The 24139-nt window shown below is 35.8% G+C and overlaps 1 protein-coding gene across 1 annotated transcript; it reads left to right on the top strand.

The window, feature by feature from the left end:
• Positions 1–532: 532 nt before the first annotated feature.
• Positions 533–21536, top strand: LOC149409551 (thioredoxin-2-like). Its single transcript, XM_089649729.1, has 3 exons — positions 533–684; positions 19697–19889; positions 20724–21536. Exons 2-3 carry the CDS (start codon positions 19719–19721, stop codon positions 20871–20873), a joined length of 321 nt encoding a protein of 106 aa, XP_089505855.1. The 5' UTR covers positions 533–684; positions 19697–19718; the 3' UTR covers positions 20874–21536.
• Positions 21537–24139: the final 2603 nt, after the last annotated feature.

Here is a 24139-nt window from a genome sequence, read left to right as displayed (position 1 = left end):
GTTATTTTTTATATTTGGCAACCGTTGATTTTTCACAAACATGGCTTTTTATAATTAAAGCCTAAACGTATTATTAAAATCAACGTTGGCATTCATGATACTGCATGATACCATCATGAGTCACCTCACCACCCCTTTCGAAATAGTTCCATAACATAACGTATACCGAGAAATAGTATGAAAATACAAAACTAGCTCTTAGGCCAACAGTAGGAAGAGTTAAATTAGTCCATAAATATACCACTCTCAATTAGTCATTATTGTTCTAGAAAAATCACTGCTCACTCAAATACTGAGAAAAATTATTAGTATGTAATAATGGATCTTATTTAAATAATCATACGGACTAAAATACATTGCACTTGATGTTTTTCTAGGCGCTTCTGCCAAATATTGTCAAAAACTTATAGTAAACTAGTATGCAATAATGTTTCTTATTCAAATAAGCGTAAATGCTATATTAGATTGCATGTAAAATCGTTCTGTATGCAACTGCAGAATGCGAATGGTCGCCAGTACGCAATCATATATCGTATTTTTATTGCCGTAAGGACTAAACTCGATTGAATGTCAATTTGTTCTAGGCGCGACTGCAGTATAAAGCCTAAAGTTTCCATTTTAATTTTTCATTCACGTTTTTGGCTTCAAGAAGTTAGTTCGCTGCCGTTCGCGTTTCATTTTTTGGTATGTCCGTTTTTACTATACCTATGATAACATTGTTCTATTTGTGTGTCAAAATCAATATTGTGCTGACCTCAGATTGATTGCTTCGTAGTTTAAACGTATATAATATGAAAATGTGTTGTTTTCGTGACCGGCTAGTTAGGAATGCGGCTAGGTGTTCGTATGACCTTGATTATTCGTGTTAGCGCTAATCGTTGCTTCATAGATTTTTTTATGAATAAGCGTGCAAAATTAATTAATCATACAAAGTTTTTCCAGAGCGCGTTGATTTTACGTGAGTTTTATTAAAATTTTTGCAATTACAAACTAATTGTAACGGTTTCCGCAATTTTTTTGACAGAAAATACTCAGGAGGAAGCTTGCGAATCGTTTCCAATATCCCCTAGCGTAAGGGATATGTACTAACGAATTAGCTAACCAAATAAAGTTTATACTAAATTAATGTTATGAAAATTGTTGTAGTTGTAATTCGCGTCGCAAGGAACGCATTTTAAAAATGTTACACTATTGTTACAAAGTTTCATATGACAGCTTTTCTCAATGTAGTTGAAATTTCGACTGCGTTGAAAATAACAAGGTTCCGCCTGACACATTAATGTCTTACGATAGTGATCTCTAAGTAGTATTTTATTAGAGATCATTATCGCGTAAATTTGTTATATCATTAAACGAAATGATGAAATCATTAATAATGATATTTTAAAATAATCTGATATAGCCTTTTTCACGCGATAATAAGCTCTAGGGTAAGTGTTTTTAGGGTTCAATGTTGCTGTTAACTTACATTATTATTCTTACAATGACTGTGGTTACATTATAGAAATTGCACTGCATACTTTTCAAGTAATGGCGTTTTTTTAATAAAATTATTTCGTCATGACTATTTCTTGCATTATGACGTCTTCGAAGAATCTGAAAAGGCTGAATCATCGTCTGTTTGTGACAACTCCTTGTATAGGTCGTGAAAATAATACAGTTGACTCGAACAATACAAACTTTTCGTTTTACGCGTTTCTGACAGCGAGGTGTTTGAGAATGCACGTTTTTGTGCATTCCTGATGAGTGATGCTATATCATCGCGAATCGTCACAATCCTTTGGCCTTACCCCGACCAGAGTTGACTCATTCAACAGTATTAGATGCATATGTTGTCACTTCCGACAGTGACTTTCTTTGCGAAACGTCACCGAGAATGAGACAAAAATGTGTATGTTGATCGAATTTGAATGAAAAAAATATTTTCTGACCAATTTAATGCTGTATGCATGCAACTCATCTGCGTGAGCTCTGTGTTCCTGTGTTCTACTCTAATCTCTAAACATAATCCCCAAAGATGATTAAAAAAAAAACTCGGTAAATACTGTCGGTAATAATTTACATAAGACATTTACATCGGGCCATTGAATTTGATTGCTCATCTGTTTGAGAAATTATTCCTAGTTTAAAGTTTTGATCAGCTTCAGCAAAAGTAAGGAAAATTTATGCTTACTTGGTGCATAAGGATACGCCCACAGCATAATTCATTAATTTTCTCCTATTCCGCCTCACTCTTAATACGCAATATTTCACTTTCAGATAAATGGATTTAGCTTTATTAATTCAAAACATGATTTATTATGTCGGGGGAGACGGAAAAATACGCACTTTTAATTTTAATTTCGTTTATTAAGTCACTTACGCGATATGTCAATTAGTATGCGGCGCCGCCGAAAGCGACTATATTCATATCAAGAGTTGGATTATATTCATAATATCTAATTCATACCTACAAAATATTTCATAGACACTGCTGCCAACCAAAAAAAAAATAGTATTGCCATATAAAATAAATAATATCATCGTGTATAATTAATCCATATTAATATGTAAGTCAATGTATTATTTATAACAAATAATCAACATATAATTAAATAAAATAACCCGAATAACAAACAAATAGAATAAAATGTGATTAAACGTATTCCGTTTAGGTAGTTTAGGTTCGGTTAGGTTAGAACATGGAAAATAGGTATTAGAATTAAATCACAAACAAGTCTATACAAACCTAGCGTAGCCCACATACTATTTGAAAACTGGGATGTAACTCTAAAGGGGACGCGAGCAGGCGTTATTAAAGGGGCATTTTTTGCTATAGAAAATCACAGTTAGATTAGGTTAGGTTATATATGTTAATTTAATTTAATTTAATATTTTCAAGATTTTATTTTCTTTAACTGAATTAGTTCGTAGGTAGGTACTGTACCTAACCCGCGCACTGGCTAGGTAAATAACTAGTTGTATCAGGAATACAATGTCACATTATTTTGTTTCTTTGAAATCTCGTGTGACATATCGCGTAAGTGACTTAATAAACGAAATTAAAATTAAAAGTGCGTATTTTTCCGTCTCCCCCGACATAATAAATCATTTTTTGAATTAATAAAGCTAAATCCATTTATTTGAAAGTGAAATATTGCGTATTTACCGTGAAGCGGAATTCGTAACCTTTACCCATAATTCTATTGGGATATGTCTTCGGTACATGCCAAGATTTCTAGAATAAATATCATGAAATATGGTGATTTTTCACAAAAACGGCGCTCTACAAATTATCCAATTATTATTATTATTATCACCATGAGTTAGAGCTATGAGTCGGGTATGATATACCCGAAACTTTGATTTCGAAATTTTGATACTATAATTGTGTATTAAGTATTTTTTTACTTGGGCTATAAATATTAGTATCCATTTAACAAGATGAGTAAATAAAATACTACGTTTAAGATTGGAAAGCGCTTTTTTTAATGAAATAACAAACCGTCTATATTTTATTTGAAAAAGTACAAGTTTTTGTATTTTAACATTTGTTTGAATAAAATTTAACAAAATTACAATTTGTGCTGTTAATCAAGGTAACATAGTATCTTCTAATTATAAAAATAAATCAAATAATGCTATAAAAATGTAACACCAACTACGTGGTCGGGTGCAACCTACCCCACCCACCTTTGAGCACATGTATCTCCCGCTGACGCCGGCAGCTACTGTGACGACGGGAATTGCATGGCAACAATAAAATTAAATAATCTGCATTTAAAAACGTCTCGGGTATGACATACCCGACCTCGCTCACGCTGGGTTAACCGCGCCACCTGAAGATGTCATCGCAGGTCAATAAAGTTTTGTGTTTATCATAGTGCAGGGTACAGTCTTACTAAATAAAGATTCCCTAATACGCTGCTGCAGTGTTGGTATAGCTGTACTGCCTCAAAAACATGGTCATTTTCGCATTTCGCGTTTTGTTGTTATCACTATCACTTCACTATCTTCAGATATCATAAAAAATGACATTTGTAATGTCATTGACCCGGTCTGTTTTTATTTGCATTGAAATTAGACCAATTCGATTGTTTCCCATAATTGCTTTGGTAAATTGATAGTGCTGCAAATGGGTATTACTGCTTTTTTACATTTTCATTACGTGACAGATCGATGTTTGTCAAACTTGAAATTGTGTGATTTATATTGATTAGTTCATTTAATTCTTTGGATTAACTTTTTTTCTAAATACATGACACATGAACATGTCAGAATACGAAAAACGTCAACAAATTCAGGCATTCTTTATATTGCTAGTCCTATAACTACAGTTGATATAACCTGACAGCTACCAATATATCCACAGCGATTATGAGAAACGTTTTCCACTATCCCGACCTTATATCCAAGTAAAATGAATAAAACACGGGTTGGGATTTTGAGATTCTAAAAATAAAAATACAATTAATAAGGCTGAATTAATCTCTTTCTCAGTCTTTGAAAACCAACCTAGAAACCTATTTTGTATTAAATACAAAACGTATATTAAAACTAACGACAAATTCCGCTAATATATGTTTCGTTAATTTCGGTAAGGTTCCTCCACAGAACCAAATGCAACAAGTTTTTCGAAAATCTGTTTTTTTGAACTCGACTACTCTATTTTATAATACTTCTATGCTCCGCTACGGTTAAAATTGAATTATTTTTATCAGTGGTAAAATTACTGTTATTGATTACTATATCAACAGAATATTAATCGCACATAATGTGTTTTTAAAATATAATTTCTTGAAGAATTATTATTTATGACCGATTGAGCTATGTACATATTCTTATTTATTTATTTATTTATTTATTTATTTATTTATTTATTTATTTGAAAAAGTTGAAAAATCGGCAGATAATGGTTAACTTTTGGAACCACACAAGTTTTTATTATCAATTTTAGTAATAAATTTTAATTAGTCAAAGCTAATACATAATACTGTTTTCGATTTGCGAAAGATTTATAATTTTTTTTAATGATATATTTATATACTATGGCATCCCAATTGTTGGGTATATTGTGAGGCTGAATGTAGTGGGTATGGGATTTAGATTAGAAGAGGAAGGTTGGGAAGTACCCGACTATTCAGATCAAGTCTATCTACTTTCTTTAAAAAATGTTATTATTTTTTTTTTTAATGTGAATACCACCTAAGAGTCAAAATTGTCTGGAGCCAGTGAGACTATGTTATCCCCTTTGATTGGGGTATGTTGTGAGGCTGAAGATATTGGGGAGGGTAAGAGGAAGGTGGGAGAGTACCTGGCTATTCAAATCTGTTCGCCAAACATGGCTAAAGCCAACATTTCAAGCAACGTTTCAATTCTGAAAACTTTTTTTTTAAATTTTTTTTTTTTTTATATTAACTCCACACAGGAGGCCCTGAAGAAAATAATTTCCCTCAGGGCCTATGTCATCTTTGGGGATGCTGTGTGGAGGGTCTTTTTGTGGAGAGGAAGGAGTGAACATGGGTCTTGAAGAGTCCCGTGTTGTAGGAGGGAGGAAACACAGAGGCCGGCAGTTCGTTCCACAGCCGAGCTGTTGAACTTAAGAACGAATCGTAGAAGCGACCCGTTCTCATGTGACAAATGTCAACCGTGTACAAATGTTGGGCGCGCGTTTGGCGTGTATCCCGACTACGCACCTGTGCCGAAGGGATCAATGACGCTAGTTCCTCAGAGCATCTTCCATTGTAATACCGATAGAACAAGGACAGCATACCTACCTGACGCCTGTGCTCTAAAGATTGCAGTCCGTTTGTTAAGATTGGGGAATCTATCAAACGGACCGCCCGTTTCTGCACAGAGTCAAGGGTTTTTTTCAGGTATTTAGGGGCTCCGGACCAGAGATGGCTGCCAAATTCGACAGTAGGGCGCACTTGCAATTTGTACAGGGTCAGCAGTTGTGTATTACGTTTTTTATTTGCAGTTGTGTATTAAGTCTAACACCAGGGCGATGCTGAGAGTATCGTCCACTCTGGAATGTACCGCAAATATACTAAAATTTAATTGCTAGTCGAGAGCCGCACCGAGGCCGTCGAAAGCCTCGCAATATACCTCATTTGGGGACGCCATAGTCCCACTGGTCCCAGACGGTTGCACCTCGTGTGCGGTGTTGACGTATTATTTGGATAACTAATCCATTAGCAATAGTCAGATAAATTGGTTTAAAAATTGTAATCAGGTACTTGATGTTACCTACATTTCGTTGATAATGCTTGTAATCAAGTTTATAACATCTCGCGTAATCAGCTTCATCATCGTTATCATCATTACGTGTAATGCCCATACTATGTGTATACTTAGTTAAAATGTTCTTTTTAAGCACTCTGTAAATAGAGTTATCACAAATTGTCATATACCTCACAATACAGGTTAATACTTTGGTTAGCAAAACAGATAGGTGTATATTGGTAAAACACGTAATTTGGTATCGGGGATTTTGTTATCAGAGTTAGAAGTAGCCTGTACAAAGGTTGCTGCTATGTTTATACAAGTCTGTCTGTTTTGATGGTTCACCACACTGGCGACAAAATTCTAGTTGATCCCTAAAGCCTCTGATAATTGCAATGTACTTTGCATTAGCGATGGGCGGAATCGATGAATCATCGATGGTTTACTCGATCTTTTTTACCATTTGAAATATCTCGATTCATTGTCAGAATTAATTCGAATGCAACTCCGAGACAATCGTTTTGAAACGTCATCGAAAGTCGTCGCTGTGATTGGTCAGAAATAATCGATGCCAGCCAAGCGTTGTGATTGGTCAGAATTAATTCGAATGCAACTCCGAGACAATCGTTTTGAAACGTCATCGAAAGTCGTCGCTGTGATTGGTCAGAAATAATCGATGCCAGCCAAGCGTTGTGATTGGTCAGAATTAATTCGAATGCACAGTCCGAAATAATCGTTTTCATCGAAAGTGGAATTGAGACAATCGCTCTGAAATGTCAGATTTCATTTGAATGTTCAGTCCGAGATAATCGTTTTCAAACTGTCAGAATTCGTTCGAAAACGCAAATCGATTCTTACATTCGAGAGGTTATATTTCGAGATGTCAAAATATCTCAGATTAAAAATGTACAAACGAAGTACATTGTTGGCTGCCTACTGAAGCATGTTGATGTTATAATCAACCTCGTATGTGAGTTGTAAATTATGAATTAATACTTTTAGGTGACGATTTACGTTTCCAGTAGGTATAGTTTATGTGTAAAAGATTTTCATGGTGATAGTTTTTCACAATTGAAGGTTTAATACCTACCTATGTTATTTTTAGGTTATGTATCATCTATTCGGGACATTCGGGTAGTGTATATTTAAAATAAAATAAACCAATAACTTAGCAAACACCATTTTTATATTTAATTCTGATCGGGTTTCACTACAACCGTAGCTTCTTCGGGCAGTATACAATATTCAGTATATATTAAACTCATCAAGTGACATGTGTTCGTTCATATAAACATAATATATCTGCTACCTATGCTACGAACAAATATATTTAATTTATTTGAAATTAACATGAAGGAAACTAACATCGGTGTCTCTTAGTTAGTAATTAAAATGAAACGCTTTCTGTAGTAAAATAACTTTATTTACTTAATAATAATTTGTGAATTGCATACAAATTACAAATGAATGAATGGTTTGTTTTGGGTTCTAGTAGGCGCCTACAACGTACATGAGATTTAGAGGTTATTTTTAACAAAACGGCATATAATTATTATCTTATTATTAAGAGGTACATTATAAATATTATTAATGGGAATTTGTACCTACTGGCTACACTAAGTAGCTATTCAGCAGGAGTTTACAATATTATATAAAACAGATATCAAAATACAGCACAATAATAATATACATAATAATATTTTTCTTTGTACTTAAAAAACTTGTATAATAATTTATTTTAATTGTACGTATGTAGATATTCGAATCTTATTAATTATTTATAAAAATGTTAATTGCATATGCATACATATTTGAAATTCGTGGCTAACAGGAATAATACTAATGTTGCTAGCAGACAACAAGGGAATCATTGCCAGGAATGAAAATTAGTGATTGAAATTTCGCTAGTACCTGCTTACCAAAAATATTGCAATACTAATGAAAATAAATTACAACCGGAATATGCAAACAATTTTTTTTACGATAGGAATAGTCTTGATATTCTTGAGTTTCTTTTTTCGAATCCTACCCCCCCCCCCCCGACGGAAAATTTTTTGCCCCTGTCCGTAGCTATTGCTCCCGCACTCCGAGCGATTCATTCGAATGGATCATTCGATTCTTTTGATGTTTCGGTTAAAAAAAATCAATTATATAAATATTTCGATCATTCCCATCACTACTTCGCATAGAACTGTCGGAAAATATTTTCGCATTCTATTGAATGAATATTGTTACATGATCGTTCATAGGATAACCAACACCTCTGCTACTTTGGTCACAGTTGCCGTTGTTCATAGGGTGAGGCTTGTCGAGTTCTTGCGATGAATGCGTTTGACTTCTAGAGCTTGTCACTCTCCACCCAAAGCTAAAGCTGTGCACCACAGTGGGAGGGAGTATGGATTTGTAGCGGTCGACGAGATTCATCTATAACGTCTTCGCCTATACAAAAAGCATCGTATCAAGAATACTCCAGACAATGCGAAGCATTCCTACGTACCTAACTGTCTACGGGCTACCGACGTCTAGAACTACCTACGACAATACGTTGCGAGTTGGACTAGCACATTACGAGCATTCGATAGAAGGTTCTAGCCTGTTGCCTAGGCATAATTTCAGCGGCAATGAAAATACCAGAAGTACCCAGACTGTAAGTTGTCTTCAGTTTACCAGCGGTCTCGCCTGCTTACTACCGCCACCGGCTGGGATATATAAATAGGCCCGACGCAGCGAGTATTCAGTATTCAGTTAACCAGCTTGCGCACTCGTAACCTTAATAAATTCTGAAATAAAGTTTATTTGCATACGCTGATATTTGAATCCGCGGTCTTTGGATTCGTAGCGGAGGATCTTGACCACGGAGGCCTTAAATTCATATTCAGCCTTGCGCATTCTTTCTTAATATTTCCTCTTTCGTCACACATATTTCTACATTCAAGGTTACGTATATACCCCGCAGATGCAATGGAGAATTGCAATTCAATGATAAGGAAATTAATTGTAACTTAATTAGCGTAAACATGACATTGCAACTATAATAAATCAATATTGGTATGTATGCATTATGCCATAATGAAAGTCAGTGGCGGCTCGAGCACATTTTCGGTGGTGGGGACCGTCATTTTTTATGTGTAGATACTGACATTTCATTGCCAGAAAATGGGAGTACGAGATCCAATATAAATATATACACGAATAGGTTTTTTACTGCAACAAAAACACTAGCACATAACCAAGATTTTTTAGAAAACCACTCTGGATTAAAATTTAACTTTTTACGAGTTTTAACAACATGAAACTCGATTACAATGTCTCTAGGTTGGTGGGCACCTTGGCGTTTCACTTCTACTTTTTCGTCAAATGTTAACGTACCTACTGAATTTATTTTTCAGTAAAAAGCCGACTTCATTCATTTTTTCGAATAATTTCTAACAAAAATTATTATTAGATAAGAAGATAAGTCACGCACCTAACCAGAAACACCAAATATTCATAAATATTACGTTTAATAAAATATAACACAAGTTAATCGTAGATACTTCAGTTTAAAGCGCTTTTACCACGAGAACGGCGCTATAGAAATAAGAAATGATCCGATCAATCGATATCAATACTATTATTTTACTTAAACGTCACAAACGATTATAACACGACTAACGCATATTCTGACCCGTGCATAACTGACCTACTTCAATAATTAGAACTAAAACAAACCATCACAAGGGGAGTTTCAAGTCTGTCCCCTGAGATTTCGTTAGAAGATTCAAATACGCATGCGCAAATTCATAACATTTCATACAAGAGTATTCTGTCCAAGTAGAATAATCACTTTAGTGGGAATAAATCCCTGGGGTTGTCCCCCAACTGCGCAGAACGTTCTGCGCATAACTGGACGCTAGCTAGTTCGGGCTCGTCGGTCCCGTTGGTATTTAGTATGCTGCAAGGAACGGAGGAGGCTAGTCGCACGTTCGTCGGAAGAAACTTTTCAAATTTCGAGCTTAAAAATTACCCTAATGAATTTTTAGTTGAAATTTCTGCAACTGTTAATTACTTTCATGTAAAGAATGCATTCATTATTTTTTGCGAACTGAAAGAATTGTCATTTTTTTCTTGGTAGATTTCTGGAATATCTGTAGTGGGGACTGTCCCCACGGTCCCCTTGTGAAGAACCGCCACTGATGAAAGTATGTTTACGAGAGATGGGAAGGCTGACAGAGATATTGAAAGAAGGGTAAATGCAGGTAATTCCATTAATGGAGGACTGAATGCAGTTGGCGCTAACAAAAAATTGTCCAAATAAGTGAAATTAGCAGTCCATAATGGAGTGCTGGTACCTATCCTGATGTATGGAAGTGAGGCATGGAACTGGCAGAGAAAGGATGAAAGTAGACTGATTGTTGTTGAAATGAGATCCCTCAGGCGTATGTGTGGGAAATGTGGAGATCCGCAAAGAATGCAAGGCTGATATAAGCGTAAAGAGTAAGATTAAGAAAGGGATGCTTAGGTGGTTCGTGCGTATAGAGCGAAGAAAGGAGTGTAAGGAGAATGTAAGACGCAAATGCGAACGGTAGCAGAAGTCGGGGACATCCGAAGAAAATATGGCACGATCATATTTCACCAAAAAAATTCCAATTTCAGACTCGATTTACTCGAAAACAAAAAAAAAAATACCACAAAATCAAGTTCAAATGTGACGTAGTTTCATCGGATTCCCGCTTGTACTACGAGTTTTCGGGCACCATTTATTATAGGTAGGTTAGGTTAGGTTAGGTTAGGTTAGGTTAGGTTAGGTTAGGTTAGGTTAGGTTAGGTTAGGTTAGGTTAGGTTAGGTTAGGTTAGGTTAGGTTAGGTTAGGTTAGGTTAGGTTAGGTTAGGTTAGGTTAGGTTAGGTTAGGTTAGGTTAGGTTCTTGATGATTAGCGATGAGTCGTTCATGAACGAGCCTAACAATTGAGCTAGCTATTTTTAATCTCGGTTAATCTTTTTTTATCAGGAGATATATTTTAGAAAAATAGTTTCGTTAAAATAATCCAAGTATTATTATTGTTATTACATACTCAGGGCAGAAAAATTAGATGTATGTACAAATGTCCTCATCGCTAGATTAGATGGTTTATAAAATGATTTCATGTCTTATCATGTTTCTACGCATTATTTACCCAAGTGACTGTGTTAATATTTGTTGTACTCTGTTGTACAAACTTTGTGAAAATTGTTGTAGGAGACGGTAAACAAGATATTTGGGAATTACCTGACTGTTCAGATCTTATCACCAAACACGGCTCGAGACATTTTCTTAAGATTTTGTTTGAATGCGACACAAGAGTTCGTTCCCGAACGAAGATCGAGCCGCACAGTTGAGCTAGCTGTTTTTTATGAGCCGATTCGACTCGATTGATAGGAAAACCCCTTTTATCTGGAGATAATTTATAATAAGGGTAAATGCAGGTAACTCTGTTAATGGAGGACTGAACGCAGTTGGCTCTAACAAAAAATTGTCCAAAGAAGCGAAGTTAGCAGTACACGATGGAGTGCTGGTACCTACCCTGATGTATGGAAGTGAGGCATGGAACTGGCAAAGAAAGGATGAAAGTAGATTGAATGCTGTTGAAATGAGATCCCTGAGGCGTATGTGTGGTAAAACCATGTTTGATCGAAAGGCTGATGTAAGCGTAATGAGTAAGATTAAGAAAGGGACGCTTAGATGGTTTGGGCATGTAGAGCGAATGAGCGAAGATAGGAGAGTAAGGAGGATATATGATGCACATGCGAATGGTAGCAGAAGTCGGGGACGCCCGAGGAAGACATGGCACGATCAAGTGAATCAGATACTTGAGTCGGGCCATGTCAAGAGTCAGAACAATAGAAGAGTATGTACGAGACGATGTGTGAATGTGAATGAGGCAAGGAGTGTGTGCCAAGACCGAGTTGTTTGGCGGTCCGTCCTCTGCCTATCCCTGCGGAGAAACGGCGTGATGGTTAGTTAGTTAGTTAATTTATAAAAATAGCGCCATTAAAATTATCGAGGTTTTAATTGTTTTTACATACTCAAAGACGTGAACAGCGTCAGACAGTTCGACATCTGAACTTAGACATATGGACCTACATCTACTAAATACCTAGCATCTTATTTTTCTCGTAGTACGTGGCCAAGAGTTGTACGATCATTCATATGCTAAGAGCCGTATCAGGAAAGTGATATCGGGCGACCATTCTCTATTCTCATTGGTAATACTCTCTGATCTCACAACACGCTTTCAATTTAGCCATCTTTCCATTGGGTGGACTCTTTCGAATTACAATTTATTTATTTATTAATAAAATTCTCGAGCCATATGAAAATATTGAGCTTGTACAGTAGGTCTCGCTCTTAATTTTTTTTTTTTTTTATATTTACTCCACACAGGAGGCCCTGAAGAAAATAATTTCCCTCAGGGCCTATGTCATCTTTGGGGATGCTGTGTGGAGGGAAAAATAAAATGAGTTATGACCCATTGCTAGTCTGGAGCCAGTGAGATTATGGCATCCCCAATTGGTGTATGCTGTGAGCACGGCCAAAGCCATTTCAAGCTACGTTTCGATTATGAATGGTGGTCTTACACCAGGGCGATACTGAGAGTATCTACCACTCTAGAACGGACTGCAAATACACTATATGAATAAATTGTGAAATAACCAGAGATGTGCTTTATTTCAAATAAATCCATTTCAAATGGAAATGCAAAATGGGTATTTTCCATTTTGCATTTCAAATGGTTTTGGGTACCCATTTTGCACATCTCTGGAAATAACACAAATTAATCAAATAAAATTGACTAGTGAAGACGGGGATTTGAACCCGCATCCTCCAGATTCGTAACCATGGGGGCAATAATTTTAAGCAAAATTTGGATTCTCTGAATGATGATTTTTCACCAGGGTGATACTGAAATATCTACCACTCTGGATATTGGAGTATAATATGACTAATTTCATATTTGTTTGAAAAATAATCACTCAATCGTAAACATACTAAAGTCAACATTTGAAATGATTTCCCCTTGGAAAAACGGCGAAATTGTTTTTTTTTATTTTTTATTTATTTATTTATTTATTTATTTATTTATCTATTCACTTATACATACAGTTTATAGGTAACCATATTGACATTGGGTGCAAGTATTACAGATAGATGTTCCATACCGGTCGGTGGCCGAGTTGACATCGCGTTTGGGTCCCACCCAGGCGTAGTGTGTTCAATTCCTCGGCTGGCTATGTCCTCCATCACAACACAAGCCACATTTTCAGCTTACTGTGATGGTAGTAGGAGATTTTCAAATATTGTCAGGTTATTCGTAACCCGGGAATGTTTGTCATTCTTTTAAAAAAAAATATATACAGGGTGTCCGGAAACTCGTAGTACAAGCGGGAAACTAGTGAATCTACATCACATTTGGAGTCGATTTTGTAGTATATTTTTTTTTGATTTGAGCTTTCGTTATCGAGTAAATCGAGTTAGAAGTTGATTCTTTTTTTTTTTTTTTTAATCAAATTCTCATAAATTATTACTGAAGATCAAAGTACCCAACTAATTAAAACTATTTGAAAGTAAAACAAATGAAGAAACTCGGATTTGAAGCATTATTTTGAAATCACCCTTCATTTAACCCGGTGTAATCATAAAATATTTCTGCTCTGCAGGGTTAAAACATCTGTTGTTCAACCCTAAACACCAGAAAAAACTTTAACCCTAAAATAGCCGAAAAATATTTTTTTTTGGTTTTTTTTTTTTTTTTTTGTGAAAATGCTCAAAAAAAAAAACTTTATGTTTTTTTGGGTTCCCCATGTGGTGTAGATTCTCCAGTTTCCCGCTTGTACTACGAGTTTCCGGACACCGTGTATATATACAGGGTTTTCCAATAAGAGGTGTTATTTTGATATTCAATCGTAAAAGATCAATGGTTTCGTTGCTTGTGTGGCACGCAGCGCCGTCTTGTTGAAAGTAAACGTTGTCCAGATCAATACCATCCAATTCCGGCCATAAAAAATCATTAATCATCTCTTGATAGCGCAATCCATTCACCGTAACTGTTGCTCCAGCCTCATTTTCGAAAAAGTAAGGTCCAATGACTCCGCCGGACCATAAACCGCACCAAACAGTCACACGTTGAGGATAGAGAGGCTTTTCAACAATAACTCTTGGGTTTTCCGAGCCCCAGATGCGACAATTTTGCTTGTTGACGAAGCCACCGAGGTGGAAATGGGCCTCATCACTCAAGATGATTTGCATTTGATTCACTCAAGTGAATTTTAATAATTTCAATGCGTTGTTGGAGCGTGTATCGTTCCATTTTTATTAATGGCGTAGTTTCTACTTGTCAAATGTCAAAAAATGACAGCTTCAAAAGTAACATCTACCGAAATAGCGAACTATTCAAAATAACACCTCTTATTGGAAAACCCTGTATGTTTCAGAATTTCATATAATTACAGTTTCAGCTGTACAAATGTATAGATATTATCTTCAAAGATAACAAAAATTTAAAACTTAAAAGTGTTGAAGAGAAATATGTGTTTTAGTTTGTTCAATTTATTGCTTTCTAGTGACAGGTCTATGGAAATCAATAACCTTATTATGTCACTTCAAAAGTAAGAAAAAATCAATACATTTTCACTTTGCCACAAATGCTTCACGTCTACAGGCATGTTCAAGTGTCAAATCAATAGTTTTGTTTGTTTCTCCGAACGGACCACAAAGTGGTCAATTATTGTTGTGGGACATTACAAGATTAAACAAGTCACGTTATCAACACATTAGAATTTGTCGTTCGATGGAAAATGTATTTGGCATTAATGTTTTTAGACAAATTAAATATTTATGCTTATTTTTTCGCTTTTGGGAACAATTCGTATTGTTATCACATAAGCGTCTCTTTCTTAATCTTACACATTACGCTTACATCAGCCCTGCATTATTTGCGAATCTCCACATTTCTCACATGATCGTATGTGGTTTTACCACACATTACCACACCACGCCTCAGATATATCATTTCTACAGCATTCAGTCTATTTTCATCCTTCCATGCATCAGGGAAGGTACCAGCACTCCATTGTGGACTGGTAGCTTGAGGCTTGAGTTGCCTAGCTCACCAAAGTTCAGATTAGATTACATTAGATTAGATGACTCATATTGAATACTTTTTTCCTGATTCCTTATTCGTACTTCATCATGAGATAATACGAGAGTGTTGTTAATTCACAAAATTTCTAAGTGACTCAGGAATCAAAATATTGAGTGACCTCGCACGTTTATTCTTGCTGCTCATATTTGCCTACTCAATAATTTAAAATTACCATATTGCTTGTGCTTATATAGTCTAAGGTAATGGACGCGAACACAGTATTCACACAGATATATTGCTTTCATAGAGCATGTTTTCAATTTCTCAAAGATGTCTCTATCAGCTTGCTAACCCACCCCTCAGGCCACTGGCATATTCTGTCAGAAGGTCAGAGTATTTTGCTTTGCAATAAAATCAAAACGTATCCGAAAACCAAAAACAGTTTTTTAACCTTTCCCTTACTGTGCTAAAAAAATCCACGCTTTCCGGTGCTGGCAGTGTTATTTTGTGGCAGACCTTATTGAAAGCCTTGGAATAATCGGTATATACGGAGTCTACCTGTTTCCTATTAGTCAATGCTGTATTTATGTAGTTTAGGCTGATTTTAGTGTCACGCCGACCGCACGCGCACCGTCGTCGCTGATGGTCGAGATATATGAACTTCTAGGAAGCGTTTTTGAATGACGCGTAGCTATCAGCGCGCAAGGTGGTCAGCGCTGATGGCTACGCGGCCGTACGCGTCGCGCGTCAGCGCCGCGTAGCTGTCAGCGCTGACCATCGCACGAGCGCCTTTACATATACTGTAAGGTTTATGCTAGTAGATTTAGATGAGGCAAACCCATGTTGGCAATTGGTAATAACGTGTTTAATATTAGAGGATATTTTGTTTAGAATGATTTTTTCAAATACTACAAATAGGTCTGTAATTGCATACATCATTTTTAGAACCCTTTTTGAACACTGGAGTGAGATAGCTAGATTTCCAGCTATTGGGGAATTGACCTGTTTTAAGAGATTTGTTAAAGACTAAGTACAATGGATAGGATAGACTATTTACACATTTTTTTTAGATATATGGGTGGGATATTATCGGGACCAGAACTTGTTTTTGGTTCCATGAGTTTAATAGAGGCTATGATATCATTGCATTCAATCAATAGATCAGATAGTCGCAAAGTTAATATCAGTGAAAAATGCAGGAACACTGTCAACAGAGATATCATCCTCATATACGCTTTTGAAAAAGTCAGCGAATAGATTGACAATATCCTCAGTTTTGGAACAAGTCTTACCACTATAGTTTATAATACTAGGGATGATGCATAGTTGTTTTGTAATGATTTAGAATAATTAAAGAAAGATTTAACATTAGATTTTATGTAGGTTTCAACTTCTTTTATATAATTCTTGTAACATTTATCTGAAATTACAGCGCACTGCTTATGCAATTTGTGAAATTCAGTATAATCATCGAGTGTTCTCATTGTTTTGAATTTATGGTGAGCAATCTTTTTTTTAAAAACTAAGTTAATAAGATCATTGGTGAACCATTTAGGAAAAGTTGATGTATTATGTGAAGTAACAGGTACACGACTTTTAATAGCTTGTTTTAAGATACAGTAAAATTTTTCGATATTGTCATTTAATTCGCCATCATTCAGAAATGACCAATCAACATTTAGTAGGAAGTTACAAATTTCAGTGTAATTTGCTTTATGAAAGTTATGAGACAATAATTTGATTTTAGGATTTTCACATATGGTGTTGTTTATGGTTATATCTAAGGATCAGAGATGTGCTTTATTTCAAATAAATCCATTTCAAATGGAAATGCAAAATGCAAAATGGGTATTTTCCATTTTGCATTTTAAATGCTTTTCTAAAAACTATTTTGCATTTTAAATGCTTTTCTCAATGCATTTTCCATTTTAAATTCTTTTTTGCAACATTCTTCCTACTATCTCCACTCATATTTTTTTCATAAGCCCCAAATATCAGTCGGTCCTCAACCTCGCTATGAGAGATAATTTACATTTGTCAAGTTGCTCCCTGGTAGGAGCCCTGGCAATTGAGTGATACCATTACAAAAAATACTGATTCAAATACTGAACATGGGGCCATGACGCTGTAATATTAAATGTAAGATAGCAGTTTCTATATTTTTACGTTGGCAACATTAGTCCCGCGCAAATTTTTTGTGGTTTCATAATCCGTAGTCGTGGTGTTTTTGGATTTACCATCATGTAATATGTTTGTTCTACATTGATGTCCATTATTAAATGACAAAATTGTTTAAAAATTCTATAATTATTTTGATTGTTTGACCTGAGAAACCATTTTGCATTTTGAAAATAGGTATTTTGCATTTTGCATTTGAAATGCTTTTCTAAAAACCATTTTGCATTTTCAAATGGAAAAGTTTTGACCCATTTCCATTTTGCATTTCAAATGGTTTTGGGTACCCATTTTGCACATCTCTGCTAAGGATGGATGGTAATTGTCCAAGGGAAGAAGAATTTCTGAGGATTTAGTTACAGTAACAGATATTATAAAAAACTAGATCCAGGGTTCGGTCGTTGCTATTTTTGTTATCATTTAATTGATTTAAATTTAAAAAGTTGGACATTTCGAGTATTTTTCTTTCGATGTCAGATATGCTGGAGTTATTATTTCTAGATAAATCTGAGGATAATGGATCCCAATTAATGTTTGGTAGACTATAGTCGCCTGCAAAGATTATTTTTGTTTCGGGATATTTAGACATTAGTATTTGAATTTCATCCATATGGTTTTTGTAAATAATTTGATCAGATGAAGGAGGAATATAAACACAACCGCGAATGATTTTAATGGTTTTGTTTGTGTTAACCACACTAAAAATATGTTCCACATTTTTCTAAGTTGTAGTTAGCTTCCTGGAGGAGACTAATGTCTTAGAGATTGCTAACAAAACACCACCACCTCTTGATTTAGAACTGGTATTCTTGTTTCTATCCAATCTGTAGATATTGTGAGTTGGTAGCCCCAGTTCTCTGCTGTGTTGATATTAGAGTCAAGCCAAGTTTCAGTTAGGAAAAGGACATCGTGTGGAAGAGTTGGTGCAGTTGTTGAAAATTGATGAAGTTTAGTACGCATCCCACTTACGTTCTGATAGAAGCTACTTATTGTTTGTTGCGACCTTAGTTTTTTGGCGTCGTAGATACTATTTTTGGTGAGGAGTTTATATATTTAATTGTTAAATTCACTTCACCATTGTTTATGCGGTCTTCCGATTCCTTCCTTAGGTCTGCCAATTGCCTTCGCTGTATTGGAGTTTCAAGTTTCTTTATTCATTGAATTGTTTTGTTACATGCATTGAGTCTGATCAGATTTGATCTTTATTTGATCAGGAACAGTTATGCTGGTTTTTTTCTCAGTATATCAATGGCTTGGGCGGGGTTGTCAAGTATAACTTTTAGGGGTCTGGGTTTGGCCGTTTTATTGATCCCCAGACGAAAGGTTGTGATGTTGTCTTGAGTGATGGTTGAGTTTAAGGCTGTTAGTGTGTTAGATATTCTGGTCGTATCATCGGTAATTTTTTCAATTTGGGAACAGGCCAAGCTTTCTGGAAAGTTGAAAATAATAATATTTTTCAAACGTTTTTTTCTCTCCTCGAGCTCGTCAGCAGCTTCGCACGTGGATAAAATTAGTAAGTTTGAAGATTCATGCTGTGATTTAGATTCTAACAATTTTGATGAGACCATGTGTTCATACGACTTCACCTGTCTCTCGAGGATTCCAACTTTGACACCAACATCCAACATGGTGCCAGAGAGGTTGGAAAGTTTGTTGAGTAATTTAGTCATCTGATCTTTAGTTAGTTTTAGTGCCGGATCAGTAATATTACTATATAAAGCACTAATTTCCTCCTTAGTCTTATTGATATGTGATAGTGCATCAGTGGTACTCATCTTGCAATTGGATTTTGTATATTAATAATTTGTATAAGATGCAGTGACGACCCTTTTCAAGCGTTGTCTATGGCGAGAAGTGGGTGGGCGTTTCACTTGTATGTGTGGGTCTTTATGTATGTGTGTGGCTTTGTATGTGTGTGTCTAATGGAATCCAGTGACAGTTGAAATTTTAACTTAATAATAAAGAATTACCGGTTAGGCAGATGCAACTGTTGGTACACAATGTTAAATTTTGATTATGGTGAAGTACTCGTGGGTTAAAAACACTACTTTAAGTTCATAAATTTAATATAATTATTAATTTGTGTGGAGCAAAAATTTACGTGTTGACTGTGATACTTAGTATTGTGTTAATTAAAATTTACGTGTTGGCTGTGACACTTAGTATGTTGTATCTTAATTATTAATTTTTTTTTTTTTTTTTTTTACCTTTTTCAGATCTAATCTCTAATCCCCAAAAATGGCAATCCACATAACAGGCAAGGCTCACTTTGTGCAGCAGTTGTCTCTGGCCGGAGACAAGGTGGTGATTGTGGATTTCTTCGCCACCTGGTGCGGACCCTGCAAGATGATCGCACCCAAGCTCGAGGAGATGGCTGGGGAGGAGGCCGCCAGTCTCGTGGTCCTCAAGGTACGTCTTATCTTCTTCCCCTTGTCCTCTACGGTAGGGAGTCCGTCCTCTGAAGTTGCTATCCTTTGCCTGGGGCGACACACTGGACGTCTTCCCTCAGGAATCGTCCTGAATATTTAGTTGAAGTCATTCTTCTGGTATTCTTGCCGCTCGGGGCTCAACAAAATAATATATCATCAAATATTACCACTTGACATTCAATTTCAAATAGATTCACAGTTTTTGAAGGAGAGGAAAGAGCAAACATGGGTTTTGATGAGACACATGTTGTAGGAGGAAACACAGGAGCCGGCAAATCATTCCTCAGCCGAGCTGTTAAATTCGAGAACGAGTCATAGAAGTGACCCGTTCTCATGTGACAAATGTCGACCGTATACATATGTTGGGTTCGCGTTTATTGTGTTTCCTGACTATGCACCGGTGCCGAAGGGATCAATGATGCTAGTTCCTCTAAGCATTTTCCATTGTAATACCGGTAGAACAAGGACAGTTCACCTAGCTGACGCTTGCGCTCTGAAGATTGTGATCCGTTACAAGATAGGAGAATCTATCGAATGGACCGCCAGGTATCTGCACAGAGTCAAAGGGTTTTTCGGGTATGTTGGGGCTCCAAATTCAACAGAGGGGCGCACTTGCGATTTGTACAGGGTCAGCAGTTGTGTACTGTCTTCAGCATCTGTTGGCCCTGTACAGTACTCCCAGCTTCTGAGAGATTAACTTGCCGCCCGTCCATTGTCGACTGCTAGTTTCTAATATCTTGATTAGTTAGGTTTTCTCCTTCGTACAAAGTTATTTCTCCGCCATCTTTAACGTGTATTTCTTCCTGATTTCCAGGTTGACGTTGACGAGTGCCAAGAACTGGCCGAGGAATACGGAATCTCCTCTATGCCGACCTTCATCTTTATCAAGAACAGCAAAAAGGTCGACGAGTTCAGCGGAGCCAACATCGAGAAGTTGAGGGCAACCTACAACAGCCACAAGTGAACGTACCCTTCATCCATCGCACCAATCAATCAATCAATCCAACAAACATTAATTCCGCAGTTTTGCTGAACTGGTTGATTGCGCCAATCAATACGTCTAACATCAATGCCACAGTTTAGTTTAACTATTACACCAATCAACATTCAATGCTACAGTTTAGCTTAACGATTGCGCTAATCCAACATCAATGCCATAGTTTTGCTGGTCTGATTGATTGTGCTAATCAATTTGTCAAACAATACAGTTTTGCTGAACTGATTGATTGGACCAATCAATATGTCAAACATTACAGCTTTGCTGAATTGGTCGACTGGATCGATCAATCCATTGCACTATTATAATATTCTATTGATCAAAAAGCGAAAGACTCACCTTGTCTGAAATACCAGCCTCCCAAGACAACTGATGGATTGCACAAATTGATTAACACCAGAGCCTTTCCTTCCACTGTTGAATGAGAGGGCCTTAAAACTTTTTGCATTTTGTAGTTCACTAAGTATTAATTTCCATATTTTTTAATTAAAAACCATATTATATATAATATATACCTTTAATACCCTGCCTACCCTTTTGGGACACATACATTTTCATGTTTTTTGTTATATTTTTTTTTGTAAAACACCTGTTGATTTTTGGAGGTTATATGCAAAATAAATTTATTAAGAAAAAAATTAATTATTATTCACTTTCCTATCTGATTCCAATCACCCCAAATCTAACACACTTGACGACGGACGAAAATGACGCCCATTCGAGAAAATTAATTTTGCTTTAAACAGCTATATCTTTGAAAATAATATATATTTTAGTGAATTTTTTTTACACACCAACTACAAAAGCACTGCCTGAAATTAAAGCCTAATTTGTAATACAACTCCATATACTGAATTCAACCCTTATTTATTTATTGGACAATTTGTATAGCGCCGCTTTTGTTAGATATCACCTCAGGGGCGCTTTACAGTTGAAGCAGGTATTACAAAAAATATAAATATAATAAAATAAAGTTAAGTAAGATGAAGTACAGGAACAGGTGACACAAAGATATAAGATGGAGACTCTGCAGCAAGAATCCTAAGTGGTGAAGAAACTGGACCAGCTGCTGCAACGAGAGAGTCCACCAACAGTGCTAGCACAAGGTTCGTCATCCATCCAGGTATGTGTCTGCTGCTAATAAAGCGCTGACACCTCACATAGACGTTCAGTTCGCAATGTTTTCTGTGTATTTCAAATGCGCCATATACATCTTATTTTTTAATTTTACGTAAAAACAAATACTGTTTTAGAAACTATATAAAATTATCTTTCCGGTGTATGCAATTAAAACAAACATTACTATTTCTAAATAATATAAGTTTAATATCAAACGTGAAAAATGTTGTCAAAACGCTAACCACATTTTTTACTCCAATCATAGAAAAGTTGAGAGAACTTGATATTCCGAAAACACTGTCCGGGGAATTTGTAAGAAAACTGCCTTCATTTTTATTACGTTTTAAATAATAAAAAATAATTTTTAAAGTTTAACCAATTGTTACGATAGTGGCGCGAAATACGAATGATTCATTTTAGCTATTTGTAGGATTTTATTAATGGATTCCAGTATTTTTGAGGCAAACTGTAAAGAATTATTATTTATCTTTCTAACGTCTAAAAATGATATATTTCTGCATGATAGAAAAAAAGATAAAAATATGGACGCCCGGTCATATGTGACCCTAAAAGGCTGGAGGGATAAAGTCAGTTTTGGGTCATTTAGTATAAAAAATGTACATATTTTATTACATTACAAAATGGCAAAAATCATTACAAAAAAATGAAGGATTTCCGCATCTCCAGTGCAATACAGATTTAGGTTAATATAGTTTCCTTTTGATTAAATATACAGGGTTTTCCAATAAGAGGTGTTATTTTGATATTCAATCATAAAAGATCAATGGTTTCGCTGCTTGTGTGGCACGTAGCGCCGTCTTGTTGAAAGTAAACGTTGTCCAGATCAATACCATCCAATTCCGGCCATAAAAAGTCATTAATCATCTCTCGATAGCGCAATTCATTCACCGTAACTGTTGCTCCAGTCTCATTTTCAAAAAAGTAAGGTCCAATGACTCAGCCGGACCATAAACCGCACCAAACAGTCACACGTTGAGAATAGAGAGGCTTTTGAACAATAACTCTTGGGTTTTCCGAGCCCCAGATGCGACAATTTTGCTTGTTGACGAAGCCACCGAGGTGAAAATGGGCCTCATCACTCAAGATGATTTGCATTTGATTCACTCAAGTGAATTTTAATAATTTCAATGCGTGTTTGAAGCGTGTATCGTTCCATTTTTATTAATGGCGTAGTTTCTACTTGTCAAATGTCAAAAAAATGACAGCTTCAAAAGAACATCTACCGAAATAGCGGGCTATTCAAAATAACACCTCTTATTGGAAAACCCTGTATTATTTTTTTATACATTTACCATATTATTTCATTAATATCATTCCTCTAAATATTAATATGGAAGCATATGAAACTGCTTACCGCGGTTTAAAGCCAATGAATCCTCCTACATTTCACCGTTTATCCCATATTTTTAGGTTGTATAAATTTGGCACATTATGGCAAGCGATCGCTCGAACCTTTTTGCAAACTTCGCATAATATGCCAAAAGTCGCTCCAAGTGGTTATAAATTACTCTCTCTCAGTAATTGGCCGCTCACGACTACTATAATCTGCCGTTATTTTTAATAGTTAAGCACGAAATCCAGCTCTATAATTCTCCAGTATTCGTACGTCTAATTCGATAGTCTGTCGCGTGCCTAGACCCAAGCACCGAGCTTTGTAAACCAACTGGTTGGTTGATCTTACTCTCAAACACTCAGTTACTATACTGCTGTCTAGAGTTGACCATTTTACCAGTCAAGAGTTCATTATTGTTATTTTTTTAACGATAAACTAATGTTTATAAGACGAGAGGTTTTTTTATGCAGAGCACAAAGGATAACAAATTATTATAAGCAATAATTAGTCACTTGAAATATCCATACAAATTGAAAATATCTAATATGCCATAAGCCGACGTAGCTCAGTGATCCAGAGCACCTGACAGGACATCAGAAGGCTGCGCTTTCAATTCCCGTCTGCGGCATTTATTTTTATATTTTCATCAATTTGTATGGATATTTCAAGCTACTAATTATTGCTTATAATAATTTGTTATTCATTATTGTAGTTTTAGGACATACCCGTGTTAGTCCTCTGTGTATTCTGTTTGTTTCGT

The sequence above is a fragment of the Hesperophylax consimilis genome, chromosome 30 (genome assembly GCF_061612785.1).
Source record: "Hesperophylax consimilis isolate HC1 chromosome 30, BYU_Hcon_1.0, whole genome shotgun sequence".
Taxonomy (NCBI): Eukaryota; Metazoa; Arthropoda; class Insecta; order Trichoptera; family Limnephilidae; genus Hesperophylax; species Hesperophylax consimilis.
Note: the sequence above shows the minus strand (reverse complement) of the source record. Positions and strands in the feature narration are given on the sequence as shown.